This window comes from Aotus nancymaae, unplaced genomic scaffold (genome assembly GCF_030222135.1).
Source record: "Aotus nancymaae isolate 86718 unplaced genomic scaffold, 86718_ANA_hifiasm-v0.15.2.pri h1tg000020l, whole genome shotgun sequence".
Classification (NCBI taxonomy): domain Eukaryota; kingdom Metazoa; phylum Chordata; class Mammalia; order Primates; family Aotidae; genus Aotus; species Aotus nancymaae.
In genome coordinates, this window is record NW_026988432.1 from 56,525,425 (window position 1) to 56,544,134 (window position 18,710).

The 18,710-nt window shown below is 38.7% G+C and overlaps 1 protein-coding gene across 1 annotated transcript in view; it reads right to left on the minus strand.

Moving 5' to 3' along the window:
• Positions 1–1,324: 1,324 nt before the first annotated feature.
• The window catches only part of YES1 (YES proto-oncogene 1, Src family tyrosine kinase), a 102,711-nt gene continuing 85,325 nt past the window's right edge, over positions 1,325–18,710 (minus strand). The window contains exons 9-12 of the mRNA XM_064379360.1: positions 18,588–18,664; positions 15,643–15,796; positions 11,955–12,086; positions 1,325–3,907 (exon numbers count right to left, since the gene is read on the minus strand). Coding sequence (XP_064235430.1) covers positions 3,699–3,907; positions 11,955–12,086; positions 15,643–15,796; positions 18,588–18,664 — 572 coding nt within the window. The 3' untranslated portion in view covers positions 1,325–3,698. The remainder of the gene's footprint in view (positions 3,908–11,954; positions 12,087–15,642; positions 15,797–18,587; positions 18,665–18,710) is intronic.

Sequence of the window (18,710 nt, forward strand, 5' to 3'; positions counted from 1 at the left end):
TTAAAAAACATAACCTATAGGGCTGGGCACAATGGCTCATGCCTGTAACCCCAGCACTTTGGGAAGCCGAGGCAGGCAGATCACTTAAGCTCAGGAGTTCTGAGATTAGCCTAAGCAACATGGCAAAACCCTGTCTCTACAAAGTATGAAAAATTAGCCAGTCAAGGTGTCTGTCTCGCGGCTGTACTCCCAGCTACTGGGGAGGCTGACGTGTTAGGACTGCTTGAGCCTGGGAGGTTGAGGCTGCAGTGAATCACAATGGTGCCACTGCACTTCAACCTGGGCAACGGCAAGACTCTGTCTCAAAAAAAAAATGCATAAACTGTAACATAGATAACTGAATATTAATCTTGGGGTGGACAACGACTTCTAAGCATAAAAAAGGAAATTAAAAGGCAAACAAGAAACTAGAGCAACTTTTTTTTTTTTTTTTTTTTTTGAGACAGAGTCTCACTCTGTTGCCAAGGTGGAATGCAGTGGCAAGATCTCAGCTCACTGCAACCTCTGCCTCCCGGGTTCAAGTGATTCTCCTGCTCCAGCCTCCCGAGTAGCTGGGACTACAGGTACACACTACCATGCCCAGCTAATTTTTGTATTTTTAGTAAATACAGGGTTTTACCACATTGGCCAGGATGGTCTTGATTTCTTGACTTCATGATCCGCCCACCTTGGCCTCCCAAAGTGCTGGGATTACAGGTGTGAGCCACCATGCCAGGCCAAAAAACATTCTTAAATTGAGGAATTATTGCTATACTACAAGAATAATAAATGTTTACTAAATGAAGTGTTTTAGAAATCAGGGAAAAAGCTAATAATTTTAGATAATAGTAAAATGTAATTAACACTATTATCTTATTGAAAATAAATGCTTTTGAATGACCATTCAAAATTTAGTATTAATTTTATTTTCATTATATCTATATAATAATTATAAAACACACAGAGATAAGGCGAAGCTCATATATTTTTCTTGTCTAAAAAATTAGGCCCCTTAACTTATAATAAAAGTGGTCATTCTACTTTAAATTCTTCACATAGATTGTGAATAGCTCCACTCAAATTACTTAGGTTTCTGTATTAACTGTACTTGCTGGTATAATTTTAAAAAGAAGAAAATACTTGTAAAAATAATGTCACTCATCTGACATGGAAAACTGACCACAAAGAACAAGTTCAATAATGTTCTGAATTTAATAAAGGATTACATTCCGCTCAGTAGTTACAAGTAACTGAACATTTTTTTTTCCAATGGAAGAAATTCAGAATATACCAAATTTAAAAAAAACTAATGAGAATATGAATAGCAACTCAAAAGACTGATAGATGCATTCAATGAGAATTTATTTCAATTATCCACAAAACAATATTACAATACTTTATAAAAATATTAAGTTTAGGCTATCATTATTCATTTAAAAAAGTGTGCTAGAAGGCTGTTTTTGCCAACTTCCTTTTTTGGTAAAGGTTAACTTCCACATTAAGACATTGAAGATGAAAAGCTGTTGGAAAAAAATCTTCAAATATACAAACTTGCTTATTTTTCTTGGCAATTTAAAAATACAGAACAATTTAAGATGAATACACATTAAGTTAGTGTTTTATCCCTATTATACAAGTTATTATATAAGGAACTGCTCCATTCCGTTAAAACCTAACGAATATTATCAACTTTTCCTGGCTTACTTTCCCGATCAGATTTAGTACATAATTTTGTTACCCTTCTGAATATGCTTAGAAAAATTACAATATCATAGTTCACATAAAGCCCTTTAAAAATCTCATGTCACAAGTTGTTGACAAGAGGAAATAATGACGGCACTCTTCTTAGGAAGACCCTCTTGGTAGAGTCAATACTAAGCAGGTTACGTAAACAGAAAAAACAACCACAATTTTTAGTACCACAATCATTGCCAACTTGCATGAAGTCCATCTGTCACATTTTAAAATGGTTTGAATTTGAACATATATGGAATGGCACAGAATTTCAAATTTAATGATTAAATCAGGTAAATAATGATAGTTAAGAACTACATCCTGAAAACAGAGGAACCTAATACAAGGCTTAATTTAAGGTGACTATATGAGAGTATTTTAAAACATACACACCAGACCTTCATTTTATTTATCAGGTTCAATTTTTCCTTTGCTAGACACTTAAATCACTAGTGCTGCTATTCAAATTTGTATTTTGAAATTTTTGAGTTACTCTTAAAAATCAGTCTTATTTTGTATGTTTCACTTTTGTACTTTAGGGTAAAAACAACTGTCCCCTTTTCCCCCACTGTTAATATTCAGAATAAGTTTTCCTCCCAAAATCAACTATTTAATATATTCTAAAAGGGAAAAAAATGACCACCATTAAGTAGTCTTTACAAGTGAATGTAGATTCAAACATGATTTGAAAACTGGAGTTCTAAAAATGTTTTGCATAAAAGCTGTATCCTACTGGAATTAATGTGAAGCTGTAACTTCACTATTTTGAACAAATAACACCCATTTAGTGTATAAGAAAAATTAGTTTTATAGGTACACCTTATAATTCTTCAAAGTCTCAGAACCTAGCTAAGTGAGGAGCTTTGAGTGCCAGTAAAGCCATTTTGTCACTCTATGACATCAACATTAAACATTTCATTCCATCCCTCTACTTGCAAAACTTTTACATTTTCTTTTCTCATATTTCTTTTAAATACGTTTTCCTCTCTATTCATCTATATTCAACATGAGCAAAAGTGCATTCAAGTCCCCGATCTGGTCATATTTTCTATTTGTGGCACCCATCACCATAAGGACATATTAGCAGTATCTCACCAGTACCAAGTCTGTTTTTTAAAAAGGGCTTTTTAAATGCTGGGTCTTACTTTGCATGCTATCTAAAGATTGAAAGATTTCCCCTTTGATTGGATAGTAGCTTCAATTACGTAACACCTTAAAAAAATCAATGCAACCTCATACAAGATTAACTCACTTTCTAGTTACCTTCATTATTCTAAGTCAAACTCTTCAGAAAAGGACTGAAGTGAAAAATTTCTCATTCTACTTTTCAGTTTCATGAATATGAATATTAACATACTGTATTATACTTTCAAATTCCACTTCTGTGGTCTAATATTTAATCCAGTTTGAGATCCTGTTTATATTCTTTTTGAAAAACCTGGCCCAGGTCCATGCAAAAGGAGGCATATATTAAGATTGCATATTGACTATTTAACTTAGAAAAAACTTTTGAGAATAATAAATGCAAGAAACTTTAAAAAACTGGAATGGAATTATTTGGTCCCATGATATTCCTTAATTTTAGATTTCATTATGGTATAGCTTTTTATCTCTCAAGTTTTATCGGTAATAATAAATAATTTTATTTGAGCAATTCTGAGTTTGGAGAAGAAAATAAAGAAAATGATTTATAAGCAGTAGCCTCACTGTCCTTCATGACCATGCTATCACCCACACTGTCATCATCAGTATCTTAGCTCTATTTTCTTTGGACCCTGAAATAGGTTGGAAAATTCATCATTGGTACGTTAGAGTTTAATACTTGGGAACAAAAAAAGTGGTTTTGTGCAACCATATCTGGGATTCCAGTTTGCCACTAAAAACATGCAGAGTAAAGAAGAATTTCTTCTTTTGATTCCTGTAGAAACTCTACACAAGTTCTTTACATTTTGGCAGATTTGTGCATATAAAATAGGCTACTTGAATTATAAATTTTCTCCTGGCTGGTACTGTGGCTCTGTGGCAGTGAAGTAGTCTTCCAAGAAGGACTGAATATATTCAAATGTTGGTCTTTCATCAGGGTCCTTCTTCCAACACTGATTCATCAAGTCATGGAGGGATTCTGGACAGCCCTGAGGGCAGGGCATCCTGTATCCTCGCTCCACCTGTTCCAGTACTTCACGGTTCACCATACCTAACACACAAGATTAAAACATTAAAGAACAATGGTCCTAATTACCACTAGGAAAACATAAACCCCCTAGCCACTAACTGATTCAAAGTATATTAAGTTTATTTAGTGAAATAATTCTTTTAACAAAGCAACAAAATGTATTTTGAAGGAAAGTATCAAGAAAAGCTTAGAAAATGCTAACCTATGTTTTAACATGTCTAATTTTTCATTCCATCTAATATCTTATTTTTAATACTAATGTCTTCAAAAGCCAACCCCATTTGATTAATAAGAATTAGGGAGGTGCTCTGAGGTACTGGTACTTTCTAATGTTAACATTAAACAATGATCAAACTTGGGCTACTGAGGAATGGTGGCAAGATTGTGTCTGAAAATATTTTAAAATAGGAATTGAGAAGAAAGTTCTAGTCTTGGTTTTGCCAAATATACTAACTACATAACTTTATACCGAATTACTTCCTTGAAACAGTGTCCTTATCTAGTATAACCTGTTTCACTTTCTTCAAGATATTACACATAACTCTCTAATAATAAGCAGCTCATCCCATCTTATCACAGGCCAGCAAAAAGCCTCCATTTCCAAATTTTTCCTGACAGTGTCTCACCAAGCTGACAATCCCACCACGCTTCCCATCTGGTGCATCACCTTCCCTGCCTGCCGACAAGTCAGGCCATCCCTCATATCTCTTGTAAACTTTATCAACCAATCAGGAATGGTTTTTAAAATGGACTTGATTCTCTCAAGAAAATGTAATGAGGCTAAATCATTATTATTTAGATTTTTAGTTATTTCTTTTTGAGGAATAACTGATTTCTCAAAATACATTTCTTAAACTATTTTTAAAAAAACCCTATATGACATTACTTTGAAACTCAATACTTAAAAGGAAGTTTTCTCAACTTTTCATCTAAATAGGTAGTGTCATCTTCATAAGTGAAATCTGGCCAGACGCAGTGGCTCTTGCCTGTAATCTCAGCACTTTGGGAGGCTGAGGCAGGCAGATCACTTGAAGTCAGGAGTTCAAGATCAGCCTGGCCAGCATGGTGAAATCCCGTCTCTACAAAAATACAAAAGTTAGCCAGGCACGATGGCGGGTGCCTGTAATCTTAGATACTTGGGAGGTTGAGGAGGGAGAATCGCTTGAACGGGAGGTGGAAGTTGCAGTGAGCCGAGATTGTGCCACTGCACTCCACCTTGGTGACAGAGTGAGACTCTATCTCAAAAAAATAAATAAATAAATAAAGTGAAGTCCAGTATATTTTACCAACCATCGAAATACAAGAAGTTATTTCAGAGGAGGAGAAAAGGAGCAAGGGAATTAATATTTGGTGAGGGCTTACTATAATTGAATTTTTTTTCCTTTTTTTCTTTTGCTAGGAAAATCCTTTTGGTACTTTTTTCCTACTCTGTTCTTTTATTTTAATTGACTGTTAGGATTAATCAATCCAAATAAGCCAGAACCTACGAAAGTAACTTCTAATTACTAATAAGCTTTCATTTCACTCTTCAGAATTTTATAACTACAACTATTATTTTATGCCAACCAGGTGTGGTGGCTCACACCTGTAATCTCAGCACTTTGGGAGGCTGAGGCAGGAGGATCACCTGAGGTCAGGAGTTTGAGACCAGCCTGGACAACATGGTGAAACACCATCTGTACTAAAAATACAAAACTTAGCTGGGTGTGGTGGCACATGCCAGTTGAGGCAGAAGAATTGCTTGAATCTGGGAGGTGGAGGTTGCAGTGAGCTGAGATCACGCCACCGCACTCCAGCCTGGGTGACAGAACAAAATTCTGTCTTAAAAAAAAAGAAAAGGAAGAAGAAAAAAAATATGGTAAATACTCAGCATACTGTCAATAAATGTTAAGCATTTCATACCTGTTGGCGTTTATCAAGGTTTATTACTGTACCCAAATAAGAATAGTAAACAGAAGCTGTTGCTTTGAAATGGACAAGCTACTGTGAGAAGAGCATGCAGTGGATGGGTCTGTGCTATATGTGGAAAGTTCTTTCCAAATCCTCTAAAATCATCAAAAAAAGACAGTATCTCTTTTCCTTTTCCTTTTTTTTTTTTTTTTTTTAGATGGAGTCTTGCAGATTGGGGTGGGGGTATCAAAAAAAAAAAAAAAAAAAAAGGAGGAGTCTTGCTTTGTTACCCAGGCTGGAGTGCAGTGGCGCAAATTGGCTCATTGCAACCTCCATCTTCTGGTTTCAAGCAATTCTCCTGCCTCAGCCTCCCGACTAGCTGAAACTACAGACACCCGCCACCACTCCCAGCTAAGTTTTGTATTTTTAGTATAGACAGGGTTTCACCATGTTAGCCAGGATGGTCTTGACCTCTTGGCCTTGTGATCCACGTGCCTTGGCCTCCCAAAGTGCTGGGATTACAGGCATGAGCCACCGCGGCTGGCCTAAAGTATCTCCTTTTCTACTTTAAAGACGGGCAACCTACAAATTGTTTATATTTGGATTCTCATCTGAACATTGAATTTAACTAGAATATCCAGATCATATAAATTTTTATGCATTTTGAAGCTATGTAGTTACATAGCTCATTTTGGATTTTTATGTTTCCCTGCTGAACTGACCCTTTTATCATCATGAAATGTCCCTTTTTGTCCCTAATATTATTTGCTTTAAATTTAGTCTACTGCTACCCAGGCTTTGTTTCTTTGGTTAGGATTTACAGAGCACATCTTTTTCCATTCTTTTAATTTCAGTCATTTTTAAATACCTTAAAGTATGTATCTAATAAATGCCATTACAGTACTTGTGTATGTCTTTAAAATCCAGTCTTACCTTTTTTTTTAATTGGAATGTTTAGTGTACTTTAATTATGGATGTAGATGGGTTTAATTTCTACCATCCTGTTCTTTGTTCCATCTATTCTTTTCTCCTCTTGCTTTTTGATTACACAAGCATTTTTCATTGTTCAGTTTTTTTCTCTCCTCTGTTAGCTTTTTATGTTATCTTCTTATTATTTTAGTAGTTATCATTAAGACCACAATATGCTTCCTTGGTTTATTATATTTCACTCAAAGTAAGTACTTTTACCTGTTCCAAACTTAGAGCAGTTTACCTCTTATTCCTTTACGCCCTCTACCCTTTGTGTTATTGTCACAGAGTCTATTTTTATATACATTATAAATTCAGTAAGTTTTTTTTTTTTTTTGAGATAGAGTCTCCCTCTGTCACCAGGCTGGAGTGCAATGGCACAGTCTCTGCTTACTGCAACCTCCACCTCCTGGGTTCAAGCAATTCCCCTGCTTTAGCCTCCTGAGTAGCTGGGACTACAGGCACCTGCCACCACGCCCAGCTAATTTTTGTATTTTTAGTAGAGACGGGGTTTCACGTTGGCCAGGATGGTCTCCATCTCCTGATCTCGAGATCCGCCTGCCTCAGCCTCCCAAAGTGGTGGGATTACAGGCGTGAGTCACTGCGCCCCACCCAGTAAGATATTTTTATTGTTAGTGTTTTAGATCAGCAGTTTTCCCCCAAGCAGTTTAAAGACACAATTTCATTCTTTTCTGGCTTCCATATCTGAGGAAAAATTAGCTGTCTGACTGTTGTTCCTGTGTAGGTAATATACAGGCTGAGTATCCCTTATCTGAAATGTTTGGGACCAGAAAGTATTTCTGATTTTGGATTTTTGATTTTGGAATATTTGCATATACAAAGTGAGATATCTTAAAGGATGAGACCCAAGTCTAAACACAAAATTGATTTATGAGCCAGGCACGATGGCTTGCATCTGTAATCCAGCACTTTGGGAGGCCAGAGCAAGCAAATGGATTTCGAGATCATCCTGGGCAACATGGTGAGACCCTGTCTCTACAAAAATACAAAAATTAGCTAGATGGATGGCACACACCTGTGGTCTCAGCTACTTGGGAGGCTGAGGTGGGAGGATCACCTGAACCCAGGGAGGTAGAGGCTGCAGTGAGCCCTGATTGTGTCACTGTACTCCAGCCTGGGTGACAGAATGAGACCCTGTCTAAAAAAAAAAAAAATTTAAGTTTCATATACACCTTATACATATAGCCTGAAGGTAATTTTACATAATTTAAAAAATAATTTTGTGCACAAAATTTTGATGGCATTTTGACTGTGACCTGTCACATGAGGACAAGTGTGGAATTTTCCATTTGTGGTGTCACGTCAATGCTCAAAATGTTTTGGATTTTGGAGCATATCGGATTTTTGAATTAGGAATGCTGAATCTGCACCACCTCCTTACGGCTGTTTGGCTTTGATTTTTATAATCTGACCATGATATATTTGCTTGAATTTCACTGAGTTTATTTTTTTTGTCTGAGGTTCACTGAATCTGTGGTTACTTCAGGCTACTGAATCTGTGGGTTGGTATTTTGTTTTATCATATTTAGAAGATTTTTAGCCATTACTTTTTAAAAATGTTGCTACTGTTTCATTTTTTCTCTCTTCTGCTTCTGGGCCTCCAATACATATAAATTAGACCTTTTCACTATGGCCCACTGGTTTCATACAGTCTGTTCTGCTTTCTTCTTCATTAGCTTTTATCTATACATTACCTTTGGATACTTTGTTACTGTGTCAACCCACTAATCTTGTCTTCTACTATGCCCATCTAGTGAGTTCTTAATTTCATATAATGTTTTACAATTCTAAAATTGCTAATTGAGAGCCAGGCATGGTGGCTCACGCCTGTAATCCCGGCACTTCGGGAGGCTGAGGTGGGCAGGTCGTTTGACATCAAAAGTTTGCAACCAGCCTGATCAACATGGTGAAACCCCGTCTCTACTAAAAATGCAAAACATTAGCCAGGTGTGGTGCTATGTGCCTGTAATCCCAACTACTTGGGAGGCTGAGGCAGAAGAATCACTGGAACCTGGGAGACAGAGGCTGCAGTAATTGAACCAAGATGGTGTCATTGCACTCCAGCCTGGGAGACAGAGCCATACTCCATCTCAAAATAAATAAAAAAATAAATAAAATTTCCATTTGATTTTTTTATAGATTCCAATTCTCCTGAAATTCTCCAGTTTTTTCATTATTTTGCCAAACTTTTCTTCTATTTTAACATTCTATATATTGGTATTTTGAAGCCTTTAGCTAACTACAAGATTTGAATTATCTCAGAGTCTGCTCCTACTGATTTTGAACTCTTGATAATCAGTCATCTCTTCCCTTCTTCATATGTCTAGTAACTTTTTATTTTATGCTAGATATTTAGAATTATACACTGTAGATTATCTGGATCATGTTATCTTTTTCTGAAGGATGTTAAGTTTAATTCCATTTGTAATTCACTGGAAGATCACCTACCTGTCAGGGCTTAGTTTTAGGTTTTGCTCAGTTTTGCCCCTTCTCCTAGGGTATGCACTTTCTCGGGTCTCAACAAAAAGCCTAGGGTATTCTTCAGTGTCTATCAACACTTTGGCTGGGCAAAGACTCCCTAGCACTCTGTAGCCTCTGAACTCTGCTTGACTCCCCAGCCTCCTAGTGGTTATTTTCTGTTAGGCCTCCCAGAGCCTCTCCCTGTGTATGTGCAGATTAGGAACTGACCAAGGACCTGAGGGTCTTTTTTTTTTTTTTTTTTTGAGACAGGGTCTTGCTCTCCTGTCTAGGCTGGTGTGCAGTGGTGCAATCATAGCTCACTGCAGCCTCAAATTCCTGGGCTCAAGTGAATTCCTCAGGCTCCAAAGTGCTGGGATTATGGGTGTGAGCCCCCACACCCAACTGGAATTTTAAAGCAGAATTTTAGAGTTCTTTCCCTATGTTCCTTCTCTGGTACGTGTCCTTCAGATCCCAGCACTTGGATCTCTGCCTTTTTTGCTTAGTAAGACTTATGCTTTCTGTCTGGGTTTTGTTGCCCTATGCCATTTTAGAAAATGCCTTCAGAAAGAAAGCCAATGTAAATGTAAGGCTCATCTCGTGTCCTTGCCCTGTTTTAAGGAATATGGCCTTCCTTGGTGCAATGTCCTACCAATTCTTTTATATATTTTATCTAACTTTTGTAGTTATAGTGCGATAGTAATCTGGATATTAGGCACTCCATCATAGCTAAAACTGAAAGCTCCTCATGGTTATATATTTAAAGTGAAACTATGTTGCATGGCTGTGTTGTTTTCTCTAGCCCTGTTTGCAGGTATAGTGGAGGCAGAGTTGGATTTATTCAGTGTGGTGATTTTGCTAAGCAATGATGATGAAATCAGAGAAGGGAAAAGGGCAATGTAACTGCAAACAAGTGATTATACTGCTTCACCGGGGAATTTAAGGAGTAGAATGGTTTCATGAAGTGGTTGAGAAGCAGGAAAAGGTGGCAGAAACAATGGAGTAAAGATCCTGGTAGCATCAAGAAACTGCTAGGGTTGGGGTACAGAAAGTTAGCTAGAAAGACAGCAAGTGGTGGTCAGAAAGTAGATGGATGAAATAGATTCTGAAAGGATTGCAGTTATTGGTAACATTAAGGTTTAAGGTATGAAGATAGGAAGACTGGCTAAGATAGAGTGAAAGACAAGATTACATAAGAGAAGAGTTCAAGCCACACGAAACCAGGGTAATAGAAAAATCATCACTATGTGTATTAAGGTGACAATGAATTAAGACAGGAGAAGAGTTGTGTTGGAAAGGGCAAGGGTGAGTCATTAAATGAGAGGAATTTATCAGCAAATAACAGCAACAAGACAAAGTGGGCGAAATAATTTGATGGCATTAGATCTACAGTTGGAGGTATTAGGGAAGAGGGATATGTTAGATAATATGCAAAACCCGTAAGATTAGCAAAATAGTTTTTCCTAAAGACTGAATTTTATATGATTTCACTCTCAACATTAGGATCTTCAGCAGAAGAATTTGAGAAGTAACAAACTAAAATAGTACTCAATGATAGCTGAATTTCAAGTGAGCTAAAATTTCTCTTTCCCCCTAGAAACTATTCCTCTTTACTAATGGCAGATATATCTCTTAAAGTACTGGTTTTATAAATACGTTTTGTTAGGATAAATAAAACAAGAAAATGATCTCGAAATAATCTACTGAAGAAAAGAAGGCAAATAAATATTTTAAAAAATATACCAGGCGGGCCGGGCGCGGTGGCTCACGCCTGTAATCCCATCACTTTGGGAGGCCGAGGCGGGTGGATCACGAGGTCAAGAGATCGAGACCATCCTGGTTAACATGGTGAAACCCCGTCTCTACTAAAAATACAAAAAATTAGCTGGGCAGAGTGGCGCGTGCCTGTAATCCCAGATACTCAGGAGGCTGAGGCAGGAGAATTGCTTGAACCCAGGAGGCGGAGGTTGCGGTGAGCTGAGATCGCGCCATTGCACTCCAGCCTGGGTAACAAGAGCGAAACTCCGTCTCAAAAAAATATATATATATATACCAGGCTGGGTGCAGTGGCTCAGGACTGTAATCCCAGCACTCTGGGAGGCTGAGGCAGGTGGATCACTTGAGGTCAGGACTTTGAGACCAGCCTGGCCAACATGGCAAAACCGTCTCTACTAAAAATACAAAAAAATAGCCAGACGTGGTGGTGGGCACCTGTAATCCCAGCTACTTGGGAGACTGAGGCAGGAGAATTGCTTGAACCCAGGAGACGGAGGTTGCAGTGAGCTGAGACTGCACCACTGCACTCCAGCCTGGATGACAGAGCAAGAGTCTGTCTCAAATAAAAAAAAAAAAAAAAAAAAAAAGAACAAAACAACACCAGTCACACCACTGGTGGAAAAGAACAATTACTTAGAGTATGGGGTGATGAGCCAGGATATTTAAGATATGTTTTTTATTTGAAGGAACAGTAAGAGGCCCTTTTGAAAAATGTCCTGAGAAAGCTGAGGTGAATGTGGGGCATACCTCATGTACTCACCCTATCAAGGATTGTAGCTTACACTGACTGTTATCCATCTAATGCCACAGAGTAAAGGGAAGGCAGTGGGGAGAGGGAGAGGCAGGGGGACTATGAGAAGAAATAAAGGCCTTTCCCCCTTACATTTCTGTTCCTAATAAACTCCTGATAAAGCCACTCATGAGATAACCAAGAGCTAATAAAATGCAAGCTTACCTGGATAGGGCACTCTGCCCTTTGTTACCAGTTCTGTCTGTAGAATTCCAAATGACCAGACATCAGACTTTATTGTAAACCGACCATACAGTGCAGCTTCAGGAGCTGTCCATTTGATTGGAAATTTTGCACCTAAAATAATATTGATAATTCTTTTTTTTTTTTCTAAAAATCTATTTGTGTAAACATAGCATAAGCAGGGCTAATCCTGTCAATATCTCTACTGTAGTTATCAGTGTCAATTCTTTAAAGGTACAAGATATATGGGGGAAAAAATCCTTAATTTTTAAAATTTAAATTGAAATAAATCGCATTTCTTCCTGATAAGATAGCTGATGATATAAAAAATTAGTTGTGGAGACAGAAAACAATTTGAGAAAACAGAGGTTGAAGCTCTAGTAAGCCAAAAATATGGATTATAAAATGTGTAACTTTTAAGTATAATCTGGCACCTAATAGCTGTAGTTAACTATTGAGCTCTAATGTCTACTGACTTTCAACTATAATTTCTTTCCTACTTTATATATCTTTCTGGAAAATTTTACTATACTATTGTTTTTTTAAAGTCCATGTTAATTTACTCAAACATTTAGTGCATGTCTTTTCTGTGGAAGGCATTATGGTAATCATTACGGAAACCTAAAAAACACAGCTTTCATCATAAGACACCTATAATCTTATTTCCACAATAAGTCCATAAACTTATTGTAGAAACACATATAAATAACTTATTGTGGAAATAAGATTATAGGTGTCTTGACAAACAGAAGATCAAATTTCATTGGCACAATCACAATGCATTTCATTTAAAAAGTGGCAATTGGTTGGGCATGGTGGCTCATGCCTGTAATCCCAGCACCTTGGGAGGTCGAGGCAGGTGGATCACCTAAAGTCAGGAGTTTAAGCCCAGACTGGCTAACATGGTGAAACCCTGTCTCTACAAAAATGAGCCAGGAATGATGGCAGGTGCCTGTAATCCCAGCTACGTGGGAGGCTGACACAGGAGAATCACCTGAACCCAGGAGGCAGAGGTAGCAGTGAGCCAAGATTACGCTACTACTGCACTCCAGCCTGGGAGACAGAGGAGACTCCATCTCAAAAAAAAAAAAAAAGGGGGGGCAGCTACAACATCACTATCAGGGAAATGCAAATTAAAACCACAATGAGATACCATCTTACTCACAAGAATGCCCATAATGAAAAAGTCAAAAAAACAGTAGTTGTTGATGTGGATGTGGTAAAAAGGGAACATTTTTGGACTGATGGTGGGAATGTAAATTAGTACAGCCACTATGGAAAATAGTATGGAAAGTCATTAAATAACTAGAAGTAGAACTACCATTCAATCCAGCAATCCCACTACTGGGTATCTTCCCAAAGGAAAAGAAATCAGCTGGGTGCAGTGGCTCATGCCTGTAATCCTTGAGCTTTAGGAGGCTGAGGTGGGTGGATCACCTGAGGTCAGGAATTTGAGACCAGCCCAGCCAACATGGTGAAACCCCATCTCTACTAAAATATAAAAATTAGCCAGGTCTGGTGGTAGGTGCCTGTAATACCAGCTACTTGGGCTGAGGCAGGAGAATTACTTGAACCTGGGAGGTAGAGGCTACAATGAGCTGAGATTGTGCTGCTGCACTCCAGGCTGGGCGACAGATCGAGACTCTGTCTCAGGAAAAAAAAATCATTATATGAAGAAGATATGTGCACACACATTTGTAGCAGCAGAAATTGCAATTGTAGATATGGAACCAACCTAAATAACCATCCACCAATGAGTGGATAAAAAAAGTGTGGCAGATATACACCATGGAATATTACTCAGCCATAAAAAGGAATGAAATAATGTCTTTTGCAGAAACTCAGACGAAGCTGGAGTCCATTATTCTAAGTGAAGTAACTCAGGAATGGAAAACCAAATATCGTATGGTTTCACTTAAAAGTGGGGTTAAGCTATGAGGACAAAAGGCATAATATAATGGACTTTGGGGAGTCAGGGGGAAAGGTTGGGGGGTGAGAAGTAAAAGACTACATATTGGAGGTGAAACCCCATCTCCACTAAAAATACAAAAATTAGCCGGGTGTGGTGGCGCGAACCTGTAATCCCAGCTACTTGGGAGGCTGAGGCAGGAGAATCGCTTGAATCTGGGAGGCAGATGTTTCAGCGCCAAGATCACGCCACTGCACTCCAGCCTGGGCGACAGAGCAAGACTCTATCTCAAAAAAACTGTAAACAAACAAAATACTACATATTGGGTACAGTGAACAATGCTTGGGTGATGGGTCCACCAAAATCTCAGAAATCACCACTAAAGAATGAATCCATGTAACCAAACACCCCCTGTTCCCAAAAACTATTGGAAAAAAAAAAAAAAGTGGCAGCTAAATTAAGCCTTAAAGAATGGTTAGGATTTTCACATGTAAAGATTACAGGCTGGGCATGGTGTCTCATGCCTGTAATCTTAGCACTTTGGGAAGCCAAAGCAGGAGGATTGCTTGGGCACAGAAGTTTGAGACCAGCTTAGGCAAACATGGGAAAATTTCATCTCTACAAAAAACACAAAGAATGGCCAGGTGTGGTGGCTCACACCTGTAATCCTAGCACTTTAGGAGGCTGAGGCAGATGGATCACGAGGTCAAGAGATTGAGACCATCCTGGCTAACATGGTGAAACCCCGTCTCTAATAAAGTACAAAAATTAGCTGGGCATGGTGGCGCACGCATGTAATCCCAGCTACTCAGGAGGCTGAGGCAGGAAAATTGTTCGAACCCACCGGGAGGCGGAGGTTGCAATGAGCTGAGATCATGCCACTACACTCCAGCCTGGTGAAAGAGCGAGCGAGACTTTGTCTCAAAAAAAAGAAAAAAAAAGAATTAGCCAGGTGTGTGGTTTGCACCTGTAGTTGCAGCTACTCAGGAGGCTCAGGTGGGAGGATCACCCCCAAGTAGGTCAAGGATGCAGTAAGCTGAGATCACATCACTGTACCCTAGCCCTGAGTGACAGAGTGAGAGAGACCCTATTTCAAAAAACAAAACAAACAAACAAAAACCAAGATTACAGATAGGAAGGCATTCCAGATGGAGGTAACTGCACAAAAGTATGGAGGTTGAAAGAAAGCACTATGTCTCAATCTCGGTACCACTACCACTTTGGACCTGATAATTCTGTGCTGTGGAGGATCTTGCCTGCACATTTCTGTACACTGTAGGAGGTTCAGCAGTATGCCTGGCCTCTACCCATTAGATGTCAGCAGTATCCCCTAGGTTGTAACCACCAAAAATGTCTCTAGATATTGTCAGATGTCCTCTGGTGAGTGGCGGTACAGGGCAGTATCTCCTCTGATTGAGACCCTCTGGCCTTAGGCAATAGTTCAATGATTCATAACGTTTGTTAGGAAAAAAATTAAAACATGTTTGTTGGCATGTCAAAAGAAGTGTAAAGAGGCTACTACTTACTATACATATAATGCAAAGGATACTTTAGTCAAATTATTTCTTGGAGGAAATAACTATCAGAAAGCCATAGTGGTATTTATTGTACATGATTTTATTCATAAAATCAATGACTCTATGACTCTTCTGAGGGAACCTTGAATGATTCTTATTCTAGAAAACCCTGTATATTCAAAAGAGTTATGTAAGAAAAACATGGAACACTACATTACAAGCTTTTATGTAAAAGTAATTTTACCTTGTCTTGCTGTGTATTCATTGTCTTCAATTAACCTTGCTAAACCAAAATCAGCTATTTTGCATACAAGATTTTCACCTACAAGAATATTAGCAGCCCGAAGATCTCGGTGAATATAGTTCATTCTTTCAATATATGCCATACCATCAGCAATCTTGGAAAGGGAAAAACAAAAAACACAAAACATAAGATACAAAGGGAAGTAGAGAGAAGACAATTATGGTTACTATCAAATTGTGTCACTGAAAATCATATATCTCAAAAGGCGATGATGGAAACAGGGCACAGTCTAGAAGATAATAGGAAAACCAGAAAACATAATACAAATGCAGGTTAAGGCTGGGCACAGTGGCTCACGCCTGTAATCCCAGCACTTTGGGAGGCCAAGGTGGGTGGATCATGAGGTCAAGAGATCGAGACCATCCTGGCCAACATGGTGAAATCCCTGTCTCTACTAAAAACACAAAAATTAGCTGGGCGTGGTGGCGTGCGCCTATAGTCCCAGCTACTCGGGAGGCTGAGGCAGGAAAATTGCTTGAACCCAGGAGGCGGAGGTTACAGTGAGCCGAGATCGTGCCACTGCACTCCAGCCTGGTGCCTGGCAACAGAGATTGTCTCAAAAAAAAAAAAAAAAAATGCAGGTTGGCTCACACCTGTAATCCCAGCACTTTAGAAGGCCGAGGTGGGTGGATCACGAGGTCAAGAGATTGAGACCATCCTGGTCAACATGGTGAAACCCCGTCTCTACTAAAAATACAAAAAATTAGCTGGGCATGGTGGCACGTGCCTGTAATCCCAGCTACTCAGGAGGCTGAGGCAGGAGAATTGCCTGAACCCAGGAGGCGGAGGTTGCGGTGAGCCGAGATCGCGCCATTGCACTCCAGCTTGGGTAACAAGAGTGAAACTCCGTCTCAAAAAAAAAAAAAAGCAGGTTAAATTCAGATTTCAAAAATCTAACACTGATTGGGTGTGGTGGCTCACACCTATAATCCCAGCACTTTGGGAGGTTGAGGTAGGCAGATCACTTGAGGTCAGGAGTTCAAGACCAGCCTGACCAACATGGCAAAATCCTGTCTCTACTAAAAATACAAACATCAGCTGGGCATGGTGGTGGTGCATGCCTGTACTCCCAGCTACTCAGGAAGCTGAGGCAAGAGAATCGCTTGAACCCAGGAGACAGAGGTTGCAGTGAGCCGAGACTGCGCCACTGCACTACATCCTGGGCAACAGAAGAAGTCTGCGTCTCAAAAAAAAAAGAAGGAAAAACAAAAAGAAAAAAAGAAAAAAAAATCTGACATTACTCTAAAGAGCAAGATTAACCCTCCTAGTATATCTAGTCACCATTAGCAACATAATATCCTAATGTCCTTTGTGTTAGTAGTTAGGAGAAGAGATAAATCACAAGGTTATTTAGTGCCTCTGGACACAAGCTCATCAAGGTACCTATGAAGCACAATCTAAGATGACCATCACAATCTAAGATGTGGCCTGCATTCTATTTTTGCATGGCCAGAGAACTAAAAATGTCTTTTACATTTTACTGATTGACTGAGACAGGGGTTTCACTCTGTCACCCAGGCTGGAGTGTAGGGGTGCAATCTTGGCTTACCGCAACCTCCATCTCCTGGGCTCAAACAATTTTCCCACCTCAGCCTACTGAGTAGCTGGGACTTCAGGCATGTGCCACCATGACCAGCTAATGTTTGCATTTTTTTTTTTTTTGTAGAGATAGAGTTTCACCATGATGCCCTGGCCCCAAAAAGTGCTGAGATTACAGGCATGAGCCATCTCGCACACAGCCTGGTTTTTACATTTTTAAAGGGTTGTAAAAAGAAAAAAGTATGACAGATTGGATGTGGCTCACAAAATCTAAAACTTTTTTTTTTTTTTTTTTTAAAAACAAAAATGGATTGCCAACCTCCCCTACCACAGAGTGTCTAACTTAGAGGCATGAACCGGCCTGGCATATGCCTGTCGTCTATGTATAGTTTCTCAGTATAAAATTTCTCTAAATTGTCAGATTCTGTGGACATTTGGATGCTAAGAGGTTAGATTCCAAAACCAGCATGTCAACCAAAGCCAATAATAAGGCCTCTCAAATACCTACCACGTATCTGAAGAGAAACTTTTAATAGTTTTCACTGTATATTTAAAACAAAGTCAGAAGAGTAAAAATGTCCCATTTTAAACTGTATAATTCTTGTGTTGGACTAAAGTAAATAAAAAATTCAGCATACGCTTTAGATTACTAATATTTTCTTTGGAACAGCATTCATTCATTTTAATTTTCTTAAAATTGTCTGTTAAAATATAAATACATATAGACTTTACATCTGTGGAAACATCCATTTTCTAAAAAGCGGTGTAATACCAGACTGGCACTGGACTGAGAGTTATATAACTGGTTCTAATACTGATTCTGTTACCAACAAGTTATGTGAATTTTAGATACCACTGGTCTTTTGATACTTCATTAATCTGTAACATTAAGAGCTCACATTGGATTATCTCTAATATTCTTGCCAGTTCTAAAATTCCATTTGGCCAGGTAATCCCAACACTTTGGGAAGCTGAAGTGGGACAATGCTTGGAGCCAAGGAGTTTGAGACCAGACTAAGTAACACAGAGACATCCTTGTGTCTACAGAACAAATTTTTTTTTAATTAGGCGGGCATGGTGGCCTGTGCCTGTAGTCCCAGCTACTCAGGAGGCTGAGGCAAGAGGACTGCTTGAGCCCAATAATTCAAGGCTCTTCAAGCAGGAAGCTATCAGTGCACCACTGCATTCCACCTTGAGTGACAGATGAGACTCTGTCTCTAAAAAAATAAAAAATAAAAAATAAAATTCCACTGTTTCACTATATAAACTATAATATTCTGCTAAAATTATTCCATATCTTAATATATACTTTCGGTTCAAACGGATACATGTATATATACAGATACCTGAGCAGCCATATCAACTAGTTGTGGAAGCTTCAAATACTTTCCATCTCCTTCCTTAAGGAAATCTAGTAAGCTTCCTGTAAGAGACAGCAAGATAATCATACAAAACAAGCAAATCTTATA